The 19,540-nt window shown below is 51.6% G+C and overlaps 1 protein-coding gene across 1 annotated transcript; it reads right to left on the reverse strand.

The window, feature by feature from the left end:
* Positions 1–1,373: 1,373 nt before the first annotated feature.
* Positions 1,374–16,097, reverse strand: METTL13 (methyltransferase 13, eEF1A lysine and N-terminal methyltransferase). Its single transcript, XM_050963143.1, has 8 exons — positions 15,813–16,097; positions 12,809–13,562; positions 10,308–10,507; positions 7,043–7,238; positions 6,266–6,430; positions 4,303–4,518; positions 3,015–3,146; positions 1,374–2,139 (listed from the first exon to the last, which is right to left on the reverse strand). Exons 1-8 carry the CDS (start codon positions 15,963–15,965, stop codon positions 1,865–1,867), a joined length of 2,091 nt encoding a protein of 696 aa, XP_050819100.1. The 5' UTR covers positions 15,966–16,097; the 3' UTR covers positions 1,374–1,864.
* Positions 16,098–19,540: the final 3,443 nt, after the last annotated feature.

Genomic DNA, 19,540 nt, shown 5'->3' on the forward strand with positions numbered 1-19,540 from the left:
TGCATCTGGCTTGGGCCTAGGATGGGTAGGAACAGCCTGAGGGGGAGGCAGTATTGGTGCTGGCAGGCCATGGAAGTGAGTGCCAAGGGCACTAGCAGCAATCGCAGAGGAATAACTGGGTGCTGGGCTGATGTGGGTCCAGGGGTTAGGGGGCAGTTGTAGCGTGGAGGTCCTTCATCAGGCACCCACCTCCTTCTGAGGGGTGCCTTAAGGTGGACCAGAGAGCCGACTCACAGTGCAGCATGCTGGGGTAGGACTTGCAGGTTCCTGGGCCTGGCCGGTTGGTGGTATTTGAGTTTTGTCTTTAGTACGAAGGGAAATTCGTTTTGTTGTGTCTGTTTCTCAGGGCTACAGGGACATGATTTCCCCTTCTGAGTCCCATCTGCCTGCAGCCCCAGCCCCTCAGACTTTGACCTGGGCAGATCTCCCAGGGCCAGCAGTGCTGGGTCTGTTTCACACCTGGTTGGAGACATGCCCAGGCATAGCACTGGTGCAGCAGGAAGCATGGTGCTCATTCAGCAGTGACATCCCTCCCGCCGCAGCTGCACTGAGCCAGCTGCTGTGCTGGAAGAAGGGCCAAGTTTTAGGAGAGATGCAAAGACAAAACCCTGAGTGCTCAGACAAATGACCACCACTGTGCAGTTACTAGGAGGGAGAGCCAGCGTGGGCTGACGTGACAAGGCACGTGTTTACATTAGGGCCAGCCTAGTTCAGCACCCTGAGTTCTCCTACATGTCTCATCATACAAAACACCATTAAGGTTGCTATGGACTGTTCAACCTAGCTGCGTTCTAGCCCAGAGGTAGCTGCAGTATGACACTGATCCTCAGACTGTCAAAAAGCTTATGTTCTTCCCGGAAGACACAGGAGGACATACCAGTGCTGGCTGAGAGCATTTTAAAACACACATCAGATGTCCACCACTTTGGGGTTGCAGCCATGGCAGTACAAACAGATCCACCGAAGACCCCATTCTAATGTCCTTACAGAGCAGGGACTCCCTCTGACTTCAGTGAGAGAGCCATGCAGGCCTGAGGAGCTCAGAGCTGGGCCTACCTCTTCCTCAGATCCCACCTATTCACCTAGGGTCAGAGAAAATTGTGCGGCGCGTGGGGCAGCTGAAGGGAGAGCTGGGGTGAGTGTCTCCAAACGGCAGGCAGGGCTAGTGACAAGACTGCACATGGGTGAGTCAGGCGGAGAGACACAGGAGACGGGTGGAATTTGGGGTCAGAGATAGACCCAGGCAGCCCCCTGTTGTAAGATGGACTTCCTCACTTTTCCCCAGCCTACCGGCTTCGGCCCTCATGCTCCCATCCTTCATGCTGGCCTCCCACTCCACACCCAAGGCCCTGCTTCCCCAATTCTACATCTGCCAAGGAAAACGACTTTTATTTTAAAAGCAAAGTGGGATAGGCTCCCGCAGCAAACACCCAGCACTGATGCCCAGGGGACTGGCCTCCACAGCAATAAGGAGCCAAAGGAGTAGAGCTAGACCAGGCCTCACTCCCCTAAGCAGCTGGCTCACAGCCACTTGGAGAAGGAACAGAACTTCTCACACCAATGGCTGCTGCCTTGAGACCCTTTTGGGGAGTGCAGGGGTCACCTCAGTCCTTTCACTATGGCTGGCAGCCTCCCTTTTTCCCCAGAGGGAGGCTTTCCCTCTCAGGATCCCGTCTCCCCTTGGACAGGCTGCTTGAGATGCACCATTCTGGCCCTAGCAGCCAGGAGGAGAGCGTATGTGAGGTGTTGGAGGGCACCACTCTTCACTCGCAGTGTTTACCAGTCAGACGGCACAACCGCCTTCAGCTCCTCTCTTCAAACCGAGAGCACAGGTGGATAACCCAGACGAGGCAGAACGTTCCTCTCACACAATCTCCACTGCCTTCAGCATGTCCGACAGAACGTAGGAGCTATCCCACGCTTGGCCAGGCCTCCTCAGCGTCCTCTCCAGAGTCCTAGCTGTCTCCAGGAGCTCCGGGGCAGCCAGCTTCCCCTCAGGGTACTGCTGGCAGAACAGGATTTCGTTGACCTCTCCCTCGATCCTCCGGGCATACAGCAGAGGGAATACCTCCTTGAGGGAAGCCAGAACTGTGTCTTTGAGCAGCGAGTCTCGGCACACCAGATTGAGCACAAAAACGCCTGGAGCAAGGGAAAAGAGACCCAAAAGCACAGGCACATTTGGAACTGGAGTGGTCAGAGGCAACCTGCCCCATCCTACTCCCCACCAATAGAGGCGCTGCTGGGGGACTACAGATCCCAGCAGGCTGAGCTCCAACTGGAGCCAAGCATATTGGAACCCATGGTCTCACAGCAGCACAGCCAGGCTTGCAGCCTCAGTCTGCTCCATTATGCCCATTTGGTGCAACTCCTGAATTAACAGCAAGGCGGCGCCACGGCCCTTGTCTGGGTAAAGCTTGAGAGCACCAGCACCGAAGGACAAGTGGGTGAAAGTCTTGGCACACAGAGCAGTTGAAGAGAGGACCCTGCAGAGCAGCCATGGGCCTGCAGCTAGTTAGCAGCTGGATCCAGTTTCTAGCAGAGGGATCCCGTTGCTGTCGCTAATGCCAGTGAATCACTGAGAACAAGAGGGCCAGCCTGCCATCCCTCATTGCCCCTTCCTCCATGAGCAGACCCACTGGTATCAGCAGGCCTGCTCATGGAGCATGGTGCAAGTTATCCTGGGGGAGGGCATTGCAATCTGACCCACACCACCCTGTACATCCATTGAGCGGCTCCATCTGCCTCATCAACGTTATACCATTGAGCCTCCCGTCAAATGGGCGTTATTCGCTCTGTTTTAAAGAGCGGAGTAGAGTCACAGAGGCTGCTCCAGGCACAGAACCCAGGGATCCTGCCACCCAGCTCCCAGCTTTCACCGCTAGGGTCACGCTTGCTCTCTTCCTGCATGAAGAGACTCTAAGAGGGTGCTGACACCTGGAGACAGCCATTTGGGACGCAGGCGCCGCAGCACGGCATCTGCGCACGTGCGAGGCTGTCGGATAGGCTTTCCGTACCTTCCGGTGCCAGGATGGTTCTAACCTTCTGCAGGAAAGACGTTTCCACAAAGGCAGGGGGCGGGCAGCTCATCCCCAGCGTGGGATCCTTGCTGTCTACATCGAACATGACAACATCGTACTGGGCTGGTGCTGCGGAAGGAGAACAGCCCAGTTAGCATCCAAAGAGCAAGAGAGCAATAGCGTGGGATGAGCCAAGCACTGCTCACTGCCATAGTCATTGGGCGAGTGGCTGAGATAAAAGGTGGAAGGTTAAAAGACTCTTCTGCCATTTGCACAGCAGCTTCCATCCAAGGCTTTATGAATTACACTTGCAGGAGTCTTCTCCCCTTCCACAGAAATGCAGCCACCTCTGGAGTGGTTGTGGCAGCCGCTCAACACTTAACAGAGGAAGCAAAGAACACTGTGTCACATTGGAACTACAGGGAGCCAGACTGGAATTTGGCACTAGGCCAGGAGATCTTTCAATGACCACAAGTGATCACGCCACCCGTCTGACATCTTGCCAGAAAGATGAGCCCTCCTGCAGCACAGTGACCCCCCCAACGCCAGGCTGTGGCATTAATTCAGTAGGGACTGGGGAAAGAATGCAACACCACCACTTTCTCGAGCATTTGGGTTCTCTTTGGAGGTCTCCCATCCACGTACCAGCAAAGGATGACTCTGCTTAACTTAGGAGAGCTGAAAAGGTCATAGCGCATGATGCTAATGGCTGCAGGTGGAAGAGAATCAGCTATCCTGCCACACCCTGCTAATGGCACCTCAGCTCACGTGTGTGTTACATAAAAATTAAATGGCTGATGGTAAAGCAGTGATGGGCTAGTGTGGAGGAACTGGGCAGAGGAGAGAGAGGTGGTGTGGCTCAGAATGGAAGAGAACCTCTCAGCAGAAGACACAACTGGGTGGGGAGAAGGGGAATCAACAAGAAAGGGATCGGTAGGAGTCAGAGTTGTCCACTGAGGTAACACATCATCTCTCCTCTCACCACCCCTGGGCACTGCCTTAGTAGGAACTCTGGAACAGTGAGTCCCCCCATCCTCTTGCCCCATCCCTATGGGGTACAAGGCTAAACAACCACAAGGAGCTTGAAAGATAGGCATTGGGTTTGCTGTGCTCAGTGCTCAGGGTCAAGAAGCAAAGGGAGTGCTCAGCACTGCTCTGCAGTGACCCTGGCTAGCAGCTACAGGCGTGGAACTGATACCATCCTCTCACAACATTCAAGAGTGGGGAGGTGGGATGGGGGGGGTCCTCAGGGGCGCATCAGTCTGCAGGGACCCTTGTCCATTACCCGCTGCTGCTGCCAGCTCAGCCACATAGTCCAGACCGTCCGAGATGTGAACCTTCATCCTGTCACCTTGTGAAAAGCCAAACCACCGGGTAGCCACTTCCAGCATGGAGGGGTCGATTTCAACAGCCTCAACGTGGGACTGGCAGAAATAGTCGTGGATGAAGAGAGGCAGGCTGCCCCCGCCCAGCCCAATCACCAGCACCGAGAACTGGGCTCCTGCAAGCGGGAAGCAAGCCGGGAAATTAACCTCCGTGGCAACCTGAACCCTCCGTGCTCTACGCTGCCCCCTCCAGGCCAGCGTGGGAGAACACTATGCTCACATTCCACCCACCACTGCATCTGGCTTCGGCTAGGCAACAGGGTCCCCGCTGGGGTAGAGCTTGGGCACGGAGACGGCTTCCTCTTCCTCTATGCAGTCCTTGGGTCCCCACTATCTAAACCAAACACATCTTTAACCCCTTCCCTCCTGCAGCTGGGTTCAGTTCGCTCTCTGCTGCTCTGGACCCATCTCCTGCCCACCTGCTCCCTCTCCTTCTCGAGTTGATTTAGCTAGAAAACTTTCAGAGGGAAGTTTTCATTTTAACACAGCTCACATCTGGCCTTCCAGCTGCACACTGGGGTCCCCGTGGAGTCCAGAAACCAGGCCCCTCACCCCTTTTCCCTCTGTTTCAGGGTGAGAACGAAGGTGATCAACTGCGGGCGACAGTCCAGGGAAATTCAAGCCACCAGCAGCTCGGCTCCTACAGAAGCTACCCGTGTAGCAGGGATGCACACGTCAGGGAAGTTCAGGGCAGTGGAGGGACTCCTGCCCAGCACCTTGGTGTCCCCGTTGATGTCGCTGCCTCACTGGCTGGGGGTAGAGCTGCTTTGGTCAGCTCTTGGTATCCTGAGACAGCAGCAGCCTTTTGTGGAGGCTGTGGCTGTCCACCGGCTACCAGGCCATCAGCTGCTGAATGGGAAGGTAAGGGAGAACCCAGGATAGTGAGCGAGCAATAGAGCCAGGCAGACAGCAGCAGGCACCAGACCACCACCCTCTGCTCTGCTCAGACAATGCAACCTAGCAGGCCCTGAAACTCCCCTGGCTTTGCAACACCAGGCAACCACGGCTGACTGGGCACGGGTGCTGGGCCTGGGACGTACACGACGCCTGCTAGGAACATGCTGAAGCCACGCTGCTCGTTTCGCCTACTGACCTCGCCAGCCTTTTAAACCAGCTCTGTAGCGACAGGCGGCAAGCGCCCTAACCCAGAGCACCAGGAGACCCCAGGGCTAGCGCCCAGTCTCCCCCGCCCAGCCAGAAGCACTTCCCCAACCTAACATCCCCCAGTTACTTATCCATGAGACTGGAAATCCAGTCCAAGGAGCTTCCCTCTGACCAATAGTGCTTGGCGCTCCTCCAGGGTCTGCCACGGGAGGATTACAAAGTGCTTGGCGAGCTTGAGCTAGCAGAGCTTCCCCTCCCTTCCAGCAGGACGTGGGCAACCGTCGTCCTTGCTGCTTTACAGACAGGGGAGCTGGGGCACAGACATCAACCCACAAGCACTCTGTGTCAGCGCCAGGCACAGAAACCAGGAGTCCAAAGTCCAAGGCACTTGCTCTAAGCACTAGCCTCTGCAGCCACTCCATACCAAAATGACGGTGTGCCGTTGCTGTAGCATCTTTCATGATGGGGGAGGCTACAGCACTATCCACAACATGTCCAGACAGCACCAGAGACTCACTCATGCCTCTGGGATAGGGAGAGGCCAGACGGACTAGCACCAGCGGAAGCCAGAGAGGAGTCCCTGGGCCCGGCCTGCCATTTGGTTACTGATGGAAACACTCATCCCTCCCCTTAGCTGTCCCTGGCATTGAGTTGACTAGACCAGGTACAAGAGCAGGGAAGACTTGTACTAGGGACTTGCCCTCTCCTATGGCAGTGGTGGTGGGAGTGTTCACTTCTCTTAGCTCATGGGCCTCGCACCTGGTAGGAGCTCAGGCTTTCTCAGCAGAGCCAGTCCTGCAACCATGGCCTTATGGTGTTCACAGCAGAGGTAGCTCCTGTCAATGGCCTGGCAAGCTGATGTTGCGGGGGCCTCGGTGGAACCAGACCTCTGTTTCTTCTTGTCCTTCTTCCGCTGCTTCTGGCCTGAACAACACAGGACAGACATTAGCCAGATGCCCAGGCAAACATGCAGAGGGGCTGGCACACCCGATATGCGCAGGGGACAGCAGGGCATATCCTTGGGGTTGAGCTCTCTGAGTCTCCTCTTGTAAGGTAGATTCTCCATTCCTCTGATCATCCTAGCAGCCCTTCTCTGCACCTGTTCCAGTTTGAATTCATGTTTCTTAAACATAGGAGACCAGAACTGCACACAGTATTCCACATGAGGTCACACCAGTGTCTTGTATAATGGTACTAGTTCTTCCTTGTCGCTACTGGAAATACCTTGCCTGATGCATCCTAGGACTACATTAGCCTTTTTCACAGCCACATCACAGTGATGGCTTAGTCATCCTGTGATTGACCAATACACCCTAATCTTTCTTCTCCACAGTGGCCCCCTGGGATGAGCTAGATGTCATCCAATGTGGTTGTTCCATTTATTCTCATGATGTGCTCCCACTGCTTTCCAACCTGCTTACTGCTGCCCAGAGCCATCCAACGGCTCCTGGGTATACTGCTACTCTTCTCAGCCCTTTACTGTGCTGCCCAAGCCCTGAGAATCTTTCCCAAATTCCTAGGCCCAAGTTTACACACTTCTAGGGGCTGCACTGGACAGCAGCCTGGCTTCCGACTGCACCACGTTCCTGTTGTTGAGGAAGATGAGCCGCCGGAAATAGCACATGTTGTCCCCTTTTACGTCCTCAATGAGGTATTCCCCACTCATGGCGCTGGTATCCTGGTGCTGAATGGTACGGACCCCGATGTCCCCCCCTACAGAGAGAAACGGCACCTGGGGGAGAAAGAAAAGCAATAGGAGAAACTAACTCACACAGGAGACACCAGAGAGCTTTACAGAAAGAACCAGAGAAAGAGCTACCAGCCCAGAGACTGCAATAGGAAAATGGCACCAGAACAAGACTGCCATGAACACAAGGCAGTTTGATGCTCTAATCGGTGTTGTGCAAACTCCCACTGCAATTCCTGTCTAGGCTGATTGGAGACCAAGCCAACAGCATTGCATCCCGGCTCAACAGGGCCCCATATGATGGTCCAAGGGGCTGCTGTTTGGATACAGATTCTGATGGGTTCAGAGCTTGGCTTTCAGGCCAAAGCAAGGATCTGGTCTGATTTTCAGTGATGCTAAAATAAATTTTAAAAAATCAAATTGCTCTTTTAAGATTGTTGTCCAATTTGGCAAGATTCTTAGGAAATCAGTTGTTCTCATGAGAATTCTAATGTCTTGGACAGAAACCTCATGAACAATTTCAACTGCCTCAGAACCAGACCTGGAACTAGATCTGCCGGGGATTTGAATCTGATTTTCCACAACTACTGAAATTTGAAAGGAAGACAGATTATAGAATCCAGTTTTGCTTGATGTCCTGTACTTTTGCCTTTAACAGTAGACCAAAAGAACAGTTTCACAGAGTCATAGAAATCTAGAACTAGAAGGGACCTTGAGAGGTCATCTAGTCCAATCCCCTGCACTAGGACAGGACTAAGTATTATCTAGACCAGAGGCAGGCAAACTTTTTGGCCTGAGGGTTTCTGAAATTTTATGGAGGGCCAGTTAGGGGAGGCTGTGCCTTCCCAAACAGCCAAGCGTGGCCTGGCCCCCGCCCCTTATCCGATCCCGCACAGCTTCTCGTCCCCAATGGCCCTCCAGGGACTCCTGCTCCATCCACCCCTCCCTGTCCCCTGACCGCCTTGCAACCCCTGCCCCTGCCTGCCCCCCCGCTGCCCAATCCAACCCCATCTCTCATTCCAGACTGCTCCCCCTGGACCACTGTCCCCATTCAAACCCCATACCCCGCCCTCTGACCGCCTCACCCCTATCCACATCCCCGCCCCCTGACCACCACCCCGAACTCCCCTGCCCTCTATCCACGTGCTGCCTGGAGTACTGGTGGCTGGCAGGGCTACAGCCACACTGCCCAGCGCACCAGGACAGGCAGTCATTCTGCCCACCTGGAGCCAGCCACGCCACTGCGCAGCACAGAGCATCGGGTCAGGCCGCTGCTCTGCAAGAGCCCTGCCACCCAGAGCATTGCGTTGGCGGTGCAGTGAGCTGAGGCTGCAGGAGAGGGGTACAGAGGCGGGGAGGGCGGAGGGAGCAGCCTCACAGGCCAGGCGCTCAGGGGCTGGGCAAGAGGAGCCTGCAGGCTGTAGTTTGCCCACCTGATCTAGACCATCCCTGACAGGTATTAGTCCAACCTGTTCTTAAAACCTCCAAAGATGGAGGTTCCACAACCTCTGTAGGTAAGTCTGTAGGTAATTTATTTCAGTGCTTAACTACCCTGACAGTTAGGAAGCTTTTCCTAATGTCTAACCTAAATCTCTCTTGCTGCATTTTAAGCCCATTGCTCCTTGTCCTGTCCTCAGTGGATAAGGAGAACAATTTATCACCCTCCTCTTTGTAACAACCTTTTACATACTTGAAGACTTATTTCCCTCCTCAGTCTTCTCTTCTCCAGACTAAACATGCCCATTTTTTCAATCTTCCCTCTCAGATCATGTTTTCTAGACTTTTAATCATTTTTGTTGCTCTTCTCTGGACTTTCTCCAATTTGTCCACACCTATCTCGAAGTATGGTGCCCAGAACTGGACACAACACTCCACATGAGGCCTTTTCATCGCTGAGTAGTGGTAGAATTAATCTTTCACATTATTAAGGCAGATTTGTCGGTTCTACGTAGATGGCCTGTTTGACATACTTCTTGTGTCTTGCTTACAACACTCTTAGTAACATAGCCCAAAATGAGGTTCACTTTATCAGCAACAGTGTTACACTGTTGATGCATATGGAGTTTGTGATTCACTATAACCGGCAGTACTCCTTCCTAGGCAGTCATTTCCCATTTTGTATTTGTGCAACTGATTTCTTCTTCCAAGTGGAGTACTTTGCTTTTGTCCTTACTCAATTTCATCCTATTTATTTCAGACCATTTCTCCAGTTTGTCAAGATCATTTTGAATTCTAATCCTGTCCTCCAAAACACCTGCAAAATAAATCTCCCTTTGGGTATCATCCAAAAATTTTGTCAGTGTATGTCTACTATGCCATTATCTAAATCGTTTATGAAGACACTGAATAGAACTGGATCCAGGATAGATCCTTGTTTGACCTGCTAATACTGAAAGAGGCACAATAAACCATTCTACGTCTCCTCTTAAGAAGCCAGGCTGAACCAGATGCATCTTAGGAATTGAAAGGATATTTGCTGTAGGAAGCTGAGGATAGCAGGGGAGCGTGAAGAGTGGACAGGTTTGTGTGGCATAGTACTTTGGCCAGTTTTTTTCACCACCTTTATCTAGTTATTAGCTGAGATGCAGGAAACAAGTCACGGCAATAATACACATTTTGGCAGTTGCTGAAGAGTTCAATCCTCAGCAAGGTGGGGAGATAGCTGCAGAAAGAAACAGGAAGGCGGAAGAGATTCAGGCCAATATTTGCAAACAGGGAGAGTGGTTTTGGGTGCCCAACTTGAGATGCCCTCCCTCTAAAAATCAGGCCCTGTTGGGGTATCTGAAGTTGAGACCCTCAAATTAAGGCATCCAAAAAATCACAGCCTAAAGAAATGAAGTGACTGGAGCTGGGACAGAGAGGAGAATAAAACAGCAGCTAGATACTGGGCTGAACTAAGCCCCTGAGTTGAACTCCTCCCTTGACTGGAACCAGATCAAATTTTGCAATTGGAGCCCACTTCCTGCTGAAAGGAGAACATGCAACGGCAACAGAGAGCAGCAGGAGGCCCTGAAGTACGAGCTTGAGCCTGGCTATGGAAGTGTGGGGTGCAGGCTGGGTTTGCACCTCTGCCCAAGGAGATGCCTGAGCACAGCTGTTGGGAACAGCGCTTACCTGCTGCTGGGATGGGAGGCTGGGTGGCGCCAGCTCCATCACCTTCCCCGACAGCTCTGCCTGGATGCCTTCCATCCCTTCATAGTGCTGACCTCTGTGCAGGGCCACCGTTATCAGCCGCCTGAAGCCTGCGCTGGCAGCCAGCTGCTTCCGACCAGCCTCCGTCCCGAAGAGCCACTCGGTCTCTCGGCCCTGTGGTACTGAAGAAAGGGGTCTCAGTCAGGAGAGCAGAGACCACGGTGGCAGAAACAGATGGTGCTAGAAGTACAGTGCTACCAATATATCTTAGCCTTTAGCCAGGAGCGGCCAAAGCAACTGCCATCATCTCTAGTACATCTCCAGAACACAGTACGTCTGTGCTGCTTGAATCAAGCTGGAACCGGTAAACAGCGTGCTCCTGTTATACTGAAGACAACGACAACTGCAACTTTCTCCAGATCTGACAAATTAGATGCAGCCCTATGGCAGCTTCCCCAATACACCCCTAGATTGAATAAATTTTGGATGCCCCTTCCTCCAACGCATTCATAATACGAAGGCTTGAACGCATTGCAGGACTGTGTATCTAGAGTCTGTGCTAATGAAACAAGACGACTTAGCACTCCTCTGGATCGCATCCATTTGTAGATTCCAAAGCACTTGGAAAGTGGAGCAAGTATCTGCCCCATATTTATGAATGGGACAGCTGAGATGCAGAGTGGTTAATTGGTCCCACAATGAGTCAGAGATGGGAACAAACTCCAGGAATCCCAACTCTCAGCCTGGTGCGCTGGACTAGGTTGCCTCCCTGGATTAAAATCAAATAGGCCATCTATTATTGTCTAGCTGACAAATCTGCCTTAATAATGTGAAAAATTAATTCCATTATTGGTAACAGATTGGAAGAAGGCAATTGAAGAAATACTACAAATGCACTGACCAGTCTGACTTGCTTTGTGCGTGGCTAAGAAGAGGAGAGGTTTCTGCATTCTGTTAAGGAGGCCTGGATTTCATACACTGAAATCTCAGTCAAATGGTTTTGTTTTTTTAAATAGTGGAGCGCTCTCAAATTCAAGAAAGGAGCTACTTCCGAGCTCCTGATGATCCTAAGGAAGCTGGCAGTTTGTACACACTATAAATACAATAGCCTTTCCTTGTTGGATGCATGTCTAACTGCAATGAGTGCATTTATGATATTAAAACAGAGCAAATTTGTCTATTTAAATTTTACCTGGTATTTACCACAACAGGACTGAGCATCACAGAGAAAGTCAATAACAAACACATATGAATGCTCCATTATCAGCATCTGCTATTTACTAGAGGGCAGATTCTGCCACCAGAACTCTGAGCTGCTGGTATCTTTCTCCATAAGTAGCCTCAATAAAATTGAATGGGTCTATTCATAGGGGTTGGGAATAGCTCATTGGGAAGGTGGCAGAATCAGATCCTACTGGCTAACAGCTGTATCTTGTATTGTGTATTTGCTCTCTGAGCTGATGTAGGGGGCTATCCAACTATCTCAAGTACTGATGCGATAAAGCCTAGGTGCTTCAGATTACACCGATGGACACATTTGGGAGATGAAAAATGGGGCAGTTAAATGTGATCTGTCCCACTGCCCATTTTCATGATCAGTCCCCTATGTCAGATTAAGGCTTCATATCAGGCCACAGCACCGCACTGCTTCTTTGGTCAGTGACTGGGCTCTGTCTACACACAATACCGTGGCAAGTGAATGTGTTTTATTCTTTTGCTCCTGGAGACCAAGATTTTCAAAACTGAGGTGTCTAAATTTAGGGGCTCAGGAGCCTTGAAAGGCATCTTTGATAACTGACTTGGTTTTCAGAAGTGCTCAGCAGAGCTGGCCAAAAAAGGGAATCTTTCTGCAAAAAATTTTGGATTTTTGGGGTGGGGGTGGAGGGAATTCATCCCACTTTGGCATGAACTGTCAAAAACGTAAAAACTTTTCATGGGAACGAATTTAAAGAAAAATTCCATTTCAGGAGACCTGAAACGAAATGTTTCTGGCTTCCTGACCGCCCTCACTTGGGAAATCTCAGCCTAGCTGCTGCAGAATCACTGAGCCTCCCTACTAGCCCCCAGCTCTGGGAGCTGGAGAAATGCTGCTCACTCCCAGAACTTTGAGGGGGGCGGGGGAGAACCTGGCTGTGTTTTGATGAAAGTTTCGTCAAGTCTGTAATAGATTTGGTGAAATATTTCATACTACCAACTTGGCATTTGCCAGCAGAATAAGTTCAGCTGGAAAATCTCTAACAATCTCTAGTGCTGAACACCCAGCAACTGCCATGGAAATGAATGGGAGTTGTTGGGTGTCCGGCACTGGTGAAAATCAGGCCTATCTTATTATACCTAACCAGAGACTTAAGAGCTTAACTTGAAATGGTGACCCCTGCTGAAGTCAATGGGAGTTTTTCCATGGACTTCAATGGGATCAGGATCTCACCCCTATTTTGAACATCTCAGCTAGAGAAATATCCTCTCAGAGGAGCTGAACTTACTGATGAAGATGGCGAAGTGATTGTTCCGGGAGGCTTTTACTGAGGGGCTATCCACCACATGCAGAGTGTACCGAGGTTTCCTGGCATCTGCATCACACAGATCCAGGGAGACGTGGCTCGCGCTGGGGTTTTTATTCAGCTGGCTGCGCAGCAGAGCATACAGCTGCCTCTCCTTTACTGCCTCGATCAGCTGCTCAGCGCTCTCCACCCGCACAGGCTTGTCCTGCTCCTCAGTGCAGATCTCAAGGATCTGAAGAACCGAATCTGGGATCTTCTTGAACTTGGTCATGACATAGACAAAAACGGGCAGAACAAACTGCTGCTTGGCCACTCCCTCCGCACTGCCTGAGACCTGGTGAACACGCACCATCCAGCCTTCCTGGGAGAAGTAGCCCACCGCCTTCTTCACTACATGGGCCTGGGCCAAGGAGACACACAGGTAACGGCCTCCAACCTGCAGCACCCGGCTAATCTCAGAAAACATCCTGTCCACCCTTTGGAGGGTGGCCTTCTCTTCATCAACCAGGATAGCATCTAGGGTGCCCTTGTCCAATACCACCTGGAACTGGGCATCCTGGAAATCCATCTGCAGCATGTCCATTCGCAGGTAGCTCATCTTCGGCCTCCTGTGGGCATTCCGCTCCCTCATCTGATTTATCACAACCTCGCTGATGTCTACGTTCACAATGTCCTGGTAGCCCACGTCATACATCTGCTCGCTCAGTTCCGAGTTGCCACAACCCACTACAAGAACCTGAGAAATTTAAAGAGATAATAGTTTCCCTGTGGATACACAGCACAGTCCTGTTTATCCCAACCAATCCCAAAACACACATACACACACCATGTAGATCAACAAAACAGATTTTCTGGGAGACAAATCCACCATGAATGCTCACTAACCAACACTTGGGGATCTTGTGATAAATGTACTACAGAGGGATTCACCACACGCAAAGGAGGCATTCGACATGTACCTGTTAAAAACACACGCAGGAATCCCTTCCCCACCACTGCACTATAGCTGCACCAGGGTGGAAGACACCATGTGATGACTAGTGCACAACAACCAGTGAACTCGAGTGGATGTAACCTGAACTGCACATGGAATTCAGGGAGACAAGATGTGATTATCTGAGCTAGATTTTAGCCAGAATAAAGGGAGCCATACCCCATTTCTTCTAAGAAGTGCTGAGGAATCATTTATGACCACAAATGGTCATGATCTTGGTTTTAACTACTGGTCACCATCTCCCAACACCAGGCTGGGCCATTAGCTCAGCGCTAAGCAAAACAAACTTATGGAGAGATACTGGAGCGGATAAGCTGAGGATCCATGGGATTGGCTGCCAAGCTGCTTCCCTACTTGTAGATCGGGGGCGGGCAAACTTTTTGGCCTAGGGCTACATCTGATTTCAGAAATTGTATGGAGGGCTGGTTAGGGGAAGCTGTGACTCCCCAAACAGGCAGACGTGGCCCGGCCCCTGCCCCCTATCTGCCCCAGGAGCTCACTGCCCCGAGCATTGAGCTGGTGGTGCAGTGAGCTGAGTCTGTGAGGGAGGGGGAACAGCAGGGAAGGGGTCAGGGCCTAGCCTCACGGGCCAGGAGCTCAGGGGCCGGGGAGAACGGTCCCGTGGGCCGTAATCTGCCCACCGCCGTCGTAGATCCACATCCACCCAAGCAAGCAGCATTTGGGAGTCTCCTGTTCTGGGATGGATCTTGCATATGTTTTAGGCTTTGAGCCACCCAATTGTGACACTGGCCTGTGGATCAAAGAAATCTTCTGTACTCAGCACCTAGGAGATCTGCCCAGCCCAGCCCCTGCCTATACCTCTTCATGCATCCATATGGAGCCTGCCCTAAGAGAATCAGAATCATAAAAATGTAGGGCTGGAAAGGACTTTGACAAGTTATTAAGTCCAGCCCCCTGCACTGAGGCAGGACCAAGTAAACCTAGATACTCCCTGACAGGTGTTTGTGCAACCTGTTCTTAGAAACCTCCAATGACAGGGATTCCAGATCTTAACTACCCTTAAAGTTAGAAAGCTTTCCTAATATCTAACCTAAACCTCTCTTGCTATAAATCAAGTCATTACTTGTTGTCATTCTTTAACTGGACATGAAGAACAACTGATCCCTGTCTCCTTTATAATAGTCCTCAAATATGGTAAAGATTCCCCCCTCCCATTCTTTTCTCAAGCCTGAACATGCCCATTTTTAAAAAAAAACTTTCTTCTTAGGTCAAGTTTTCAAAACTTATCACTTTTGTTGCTCTCCTCTAGACTCTCTTCAGTTTGTCCACATCTTTCTTAAAATGTGGCACCCAGAATTGGACGTAGTACTCCAGTTGATACCTCACCAGTGCCAAGCAGAGTGTGACAGTTACATCCTGTGTCTTACATGCACTGCTTCTGCTGATATGCCCCAGAATAACATTAATCTTTTTTGCAACTGCATCAGATCCAATTTGCAATTCCACTACAACCCCAGATCATTTCCAGAGCTGCACTGCCCAGCTAGTTATTTCCCTTTTTGTAGCTGTGCATTTGATTTTTCCTTCCAAAGTGCAGCACTTTAAACGTGTTTTATTGACTTCCATCCTGTTAAACTCAGGTTGTTCTGAATTCTAATCCTGGCCTGCCCCGTGCCCCTACCCCCGTTTGCCTGGCGCCAGACACCAACGTTACAAGTAGGCCCTCCCCTGCGTTACCCAAGAGGCTAATAAAAACATTGGCACAGGACCCAGGACCGACCTTGGCAGGACCACCTCCGCCCCCAGGAGCTGCAACCTCCCAGCGAGCCCATGACACCCACTCTCTCGGTGCGATCCAGCAGTGCCCCCACCTGGCAGCGATTTCACCCACCCCCTCTTCCCTAGGCTGCTTCTGACCCTACCTATGCCCCGTGCCCTACAGGAATCGGAGAAGTCGCGGACGCGCTCTACCCTTCGGCCCGGGTCTCGGGCCCCACCCAACGGAGACGAACCCGGCCGCCTCTCACTCACCTTGTCGCGGGGACGCACATACTTGTGCAGCGCCGCGCACAGCTCCAGGTAGCCGCCGTACCACTCGAAGGCGCGCGGGCCGCGCTGCTGGAAGAAGCGCTCCCAGTACTGGGCCGAGCCGAAGTCCCGCGCGCTGCGGGGCAGCAGTGCCATGGCGGGGGAAGGGGACGTTCCACCGGGCCTAGCCCGCCTTCCGAGTCCCCCTGGCGGGCAGACGCGCTGCGGGCCCAGACCGGGGGCTCTCCCCACGTGCGCCCGTCCTGCCCCCACAGCGGAATCCTGGAACGTTGGCACGCTACGTCCGCGTTCGGAGCCCGCCCATTGGGCCCCGCCTCCGCGCACCGACGTCGCAGCTCATTGGTTGCCTCTTTTTTCCGGCTTTCTTCCCATTGGCTCGTTACCTCCCCCACCCCAGTGTGTGTTGTTTGAACTTTGACAGGGAGGCAGGGGAGGATGCTGGAACGGCCCCTGCGAAGCGCGGGGGCTCTCCCAATGGCCTGGGTGAAGGGGGTGCTGTGGCGCTCTGTGCACTCAGACAGGACACAGCCCACCTGCGCTCCCCTGAGCTGAAATCGGCCCGTCCAGCAGAGGGAGTGTGGATGAAGGGCTGCGCTTGGCCTCTCACCCGCAGCTAGGCAGGGCTGGCTCCAGGCCCCAGCAGGGGGCGGCATGGCGCGGGGGGCGCTTTGCCGGTTGCTGGGAGGGTGGCAGGCGGCTCCGGTGGAGCATCCAGGGACGCCTGTGGGAGGTCTACCCGAGCCGTGGGACTGGCAAGCGGCAGAGCGCCCCCGGCGGCGTGCCGCTGTGCTTGGGGCAGCGAAATGGCTAGAGCTGACCCTGCAGCTAGGGTGACCGGATGTTCTGATTTTATAGGGACAGTCCCAATTTTGGGGTCTTTTTCTTATATAGGCTCATATTACCTCCCACCCCCCCCTCCCGATTTTTCACATTTGCTGTCTGGTCACCCTACCAACAGAAGTTGGTCCAGTAAAAAATATTCCCTCCCCCACCTCTAATAGGCTGTGCAGTTCCCACCCCCCATTACTCTCTAATAGGCTGTGCAAGCCAATAGCATTTTGCACACTTACCCCAGTGATGGTTCACTAATTCAGACCCATATGTGCTGGGGGCAGACTTTCTCCAGTTATTGCTGCCTACGCTGCTTTATCTTTCACAATTAGTTTTGAACTCTCTTACCCACAAATCACGGTTGCTGTATGGACCCCTACTGTAGGGTGACCAGATGTCCCAATTTTATAGGGACAGTTCTGATTTTGGGGCCTTATTCTTATATAGGCTCCTATTACCACCACCCCTCCCCCCAATTTTTCACGTTTGCTGTCTGGTCACCCTGCTCTACCACCTCAAATGAAACAAGCCCTTAATTTTAGTTTAATGGCCTGGGCTTATCCTCTGTTTATAGATTATGCAACTGCCACTTCCCTTCCTTTTGTGTTTACTGCCATAAGTAAATCTCCAGACTGCTGAGCTCTTTGAGTTTGCTTTTTCCCCTCCACTGTACAGTCCAGTATCAAACCTGTCACCTTTTCCCATTGGAGCCACCACCCATGAAAGTGTGTGTCCAGTGTCACATTCTGATAACAGTGACTGCTGCCTTATTCAGGCCACTTCCTCCCTTAACTGGCCTCCCCTCCTCTCTGTATTTATGCTATTGCTCTTTCATGTGTTTCCTGCTGCCGTTTCTCCTTCCCCACCTCTCCCTCTAGTTTTAGTTAACTCCAGTCCTCCTTTCATTCCCACATTGGCCAGACATTCCTGAGAAAGAAGCTATACATTGGTACCACCCAAAGCTAAGTGCTACCAGAACAAAGAGAAGCTTGGGTTTTTAGGCTGCTCCCTGAGTCTCAGTTCTGTATATAGGAACTGCTCCCACTGGCAGCTCTGTTAGGTCCCAATGGGGAGGAAGAACAGAAGGCTTTCCAATAGGCATCTACTACTTTACCTGCAAATATACAGCAGCATGGCTAGTTTATGGATGAAGGTGGCATAGGCTTTAGAGTGAGAGTGGCCAAACCGTGACTCACAAGCCACATGCGGCTCTTTTCCAGTTAAAGTGCAGCTCGCAGAGCCCCTCACACACACCCCAGTCTCCACCTACCAGATTGGGAGGGGAGTTTGGGACTTCTGCCTGGCAGAGGAGTGGTAGGGTAGGAGCTTCCGCTCAGCAGGGAGGTGAGTCTCGGGGCTTCAGCTATGAGGGGTGCCTACCTGCTGAGGCTTGGGGCTTCAATAGGAGCGGGGCTGAAGCCCCGAGCCTCAGCAGGTGTGCCCCAGCTCTCAAACTTCTGATGATTGTTGTATGCAGCTTGGAGGATCAGTGAATTTGGCCACCCTTGCTCTGGAGTCTGCTGTGTCTACACTTCAGCTTATGTGTACATAACTTATGTTGCTCAGGGGTGTGTATAAATCATCCCCCTTGTCATAAACAGATAGTTAAGGGTTAATGTCTCTTTTACCTGTAAAGGGTTAACAAACAGGGACCCAAACACCTGACCAGAGGACCAGTCAGGAAACAAGGTACTTTCAAATCTAGGTGGAAGGAAGCCTTTGTTTGTGGGTTTTGGGTTTGTGCGTTTTTCTCTCTGGGTCCTGGACGGGACTAGAGGTGCAACCAGGTTTCTGCCAATCTCCCTGCTACAGTCTCTTATCTATTCAGAATAGTGAGTAAGTAAAAAGGTGGTTATAGTCTTTTAACTTGTTTTTCTTTATTTGCAGATGTGTACTTGCTGGCAGTAGCTTAAATTGTGTTTCTGCTGGAGAAAGCTTCTTTCTATTGTCTATAAGCTATAAAAACCCTGTATATTTACCATCTTGAATACAGAGACAATTTTTATGTTTTCCTTCTTTATTAAAGTTTTCCTCTTTTTTTTTTTTAAATCTAATTGATTTTTTGGTTATTTTTTGTAAGACTCCAGGGAAGGGAGTCTGCACTCACCAGGGAATTGGTGGGAGAAAGGAAAGAGAGGAGGGAAGAAAAACCTCCTCTCTGCGTTTATCTCTGTATCTCTCTCCGGGGAAGAAGGAAGGGGGAAGGTAACATTCCTTTCGGGGTGGTGATTCAAGGAGTTGAATCACGGTGGTCTCCTAGTGTACCCAGGGCAGGAAAGAGCTGGGAGGAAGAAAGGAGGGGGAAGGGAAATGGTTTATTCTCCTTTGTTGTGAGACTCAAGGAATCTGGGTCTTGGGGGTCCCCAGGGAAGGGTTTGGGGGGACCAGAGGGTATCAGGCCCTGGAATTCCTGATTGGTGGCAGCGCTAAAAAATCTAAGCTGGTAATTAAGCTTAGAGGACTTTAGGCTAGTACCCATATCCTGGACGCTAAGGTCCAGAGTTGGGAATTATACTATGACACCCCTTAGTGACATATGTTACACTGACATAAGTGACAGAGTGTAGGAGAGCTTCTCCCCCTGACATAGCTATTGCTGCTCGCAGGGGCTGACTGGAAAGCTCTCTCCTGAGGGCAAGTGACTACATCAGAGAACCTACAGCAGTGCAGCTGCATCAGTGCCTCTATAAACTCTCGAATGTAGATGTGCCCACACCTGTTGACAGAGAAGATTCTAGTGATGGTATGTAATGTAGGTTTGTAGATTTTGACCGATTCATGCAGCTGGATTTTGTTTAGGTGGAGGGTTTGGCCAGGGGTGGTAACTATGCCCTGCTCCAAGGTGCCTGGAGAGGTTCCAGCTCAGGGAGAACCTGACG

The sequence above is a fragment of the Gopherus flavomarginatus genome, chromosome 7 (assembly GCF_025201925.1).
Source record: "Gopherus flavomarginatus isolate rGopFla2 chromosome 7, rGopFla2.mat.asm, whole genome shotgun sequence".
Classification (NCBI taxonomy): Eukaryota; Metazoa; Chordata; order Testudines; family Testudinidae; genus Gopherus; species Gopherus flavomarginatus.

Coding starts and splice junctions, on each gene's coding strand:
- METTL13 (XM_050963143.1), bottom strand. CDS start 15,965: ATGGCACTGCTGCCCCGCAGCGCGCGGGACTTCGGCTCGGCCCAGTAC. Junction 13,563..15,812: donor ATGTGCGTCCCCGCGACAAG/GTGAGTGAGAGG, acceptor TAAATTTCTCAG/GTTCTTGTAGTGGGTTGTGG. Junction 3,147..4,302: donor TGAGCTGGCAGCAGCAGCGG/GTAATGGACAAG, acceptor CTCCTTCCGCAG/CACCAGCCCAGTACGATGTT.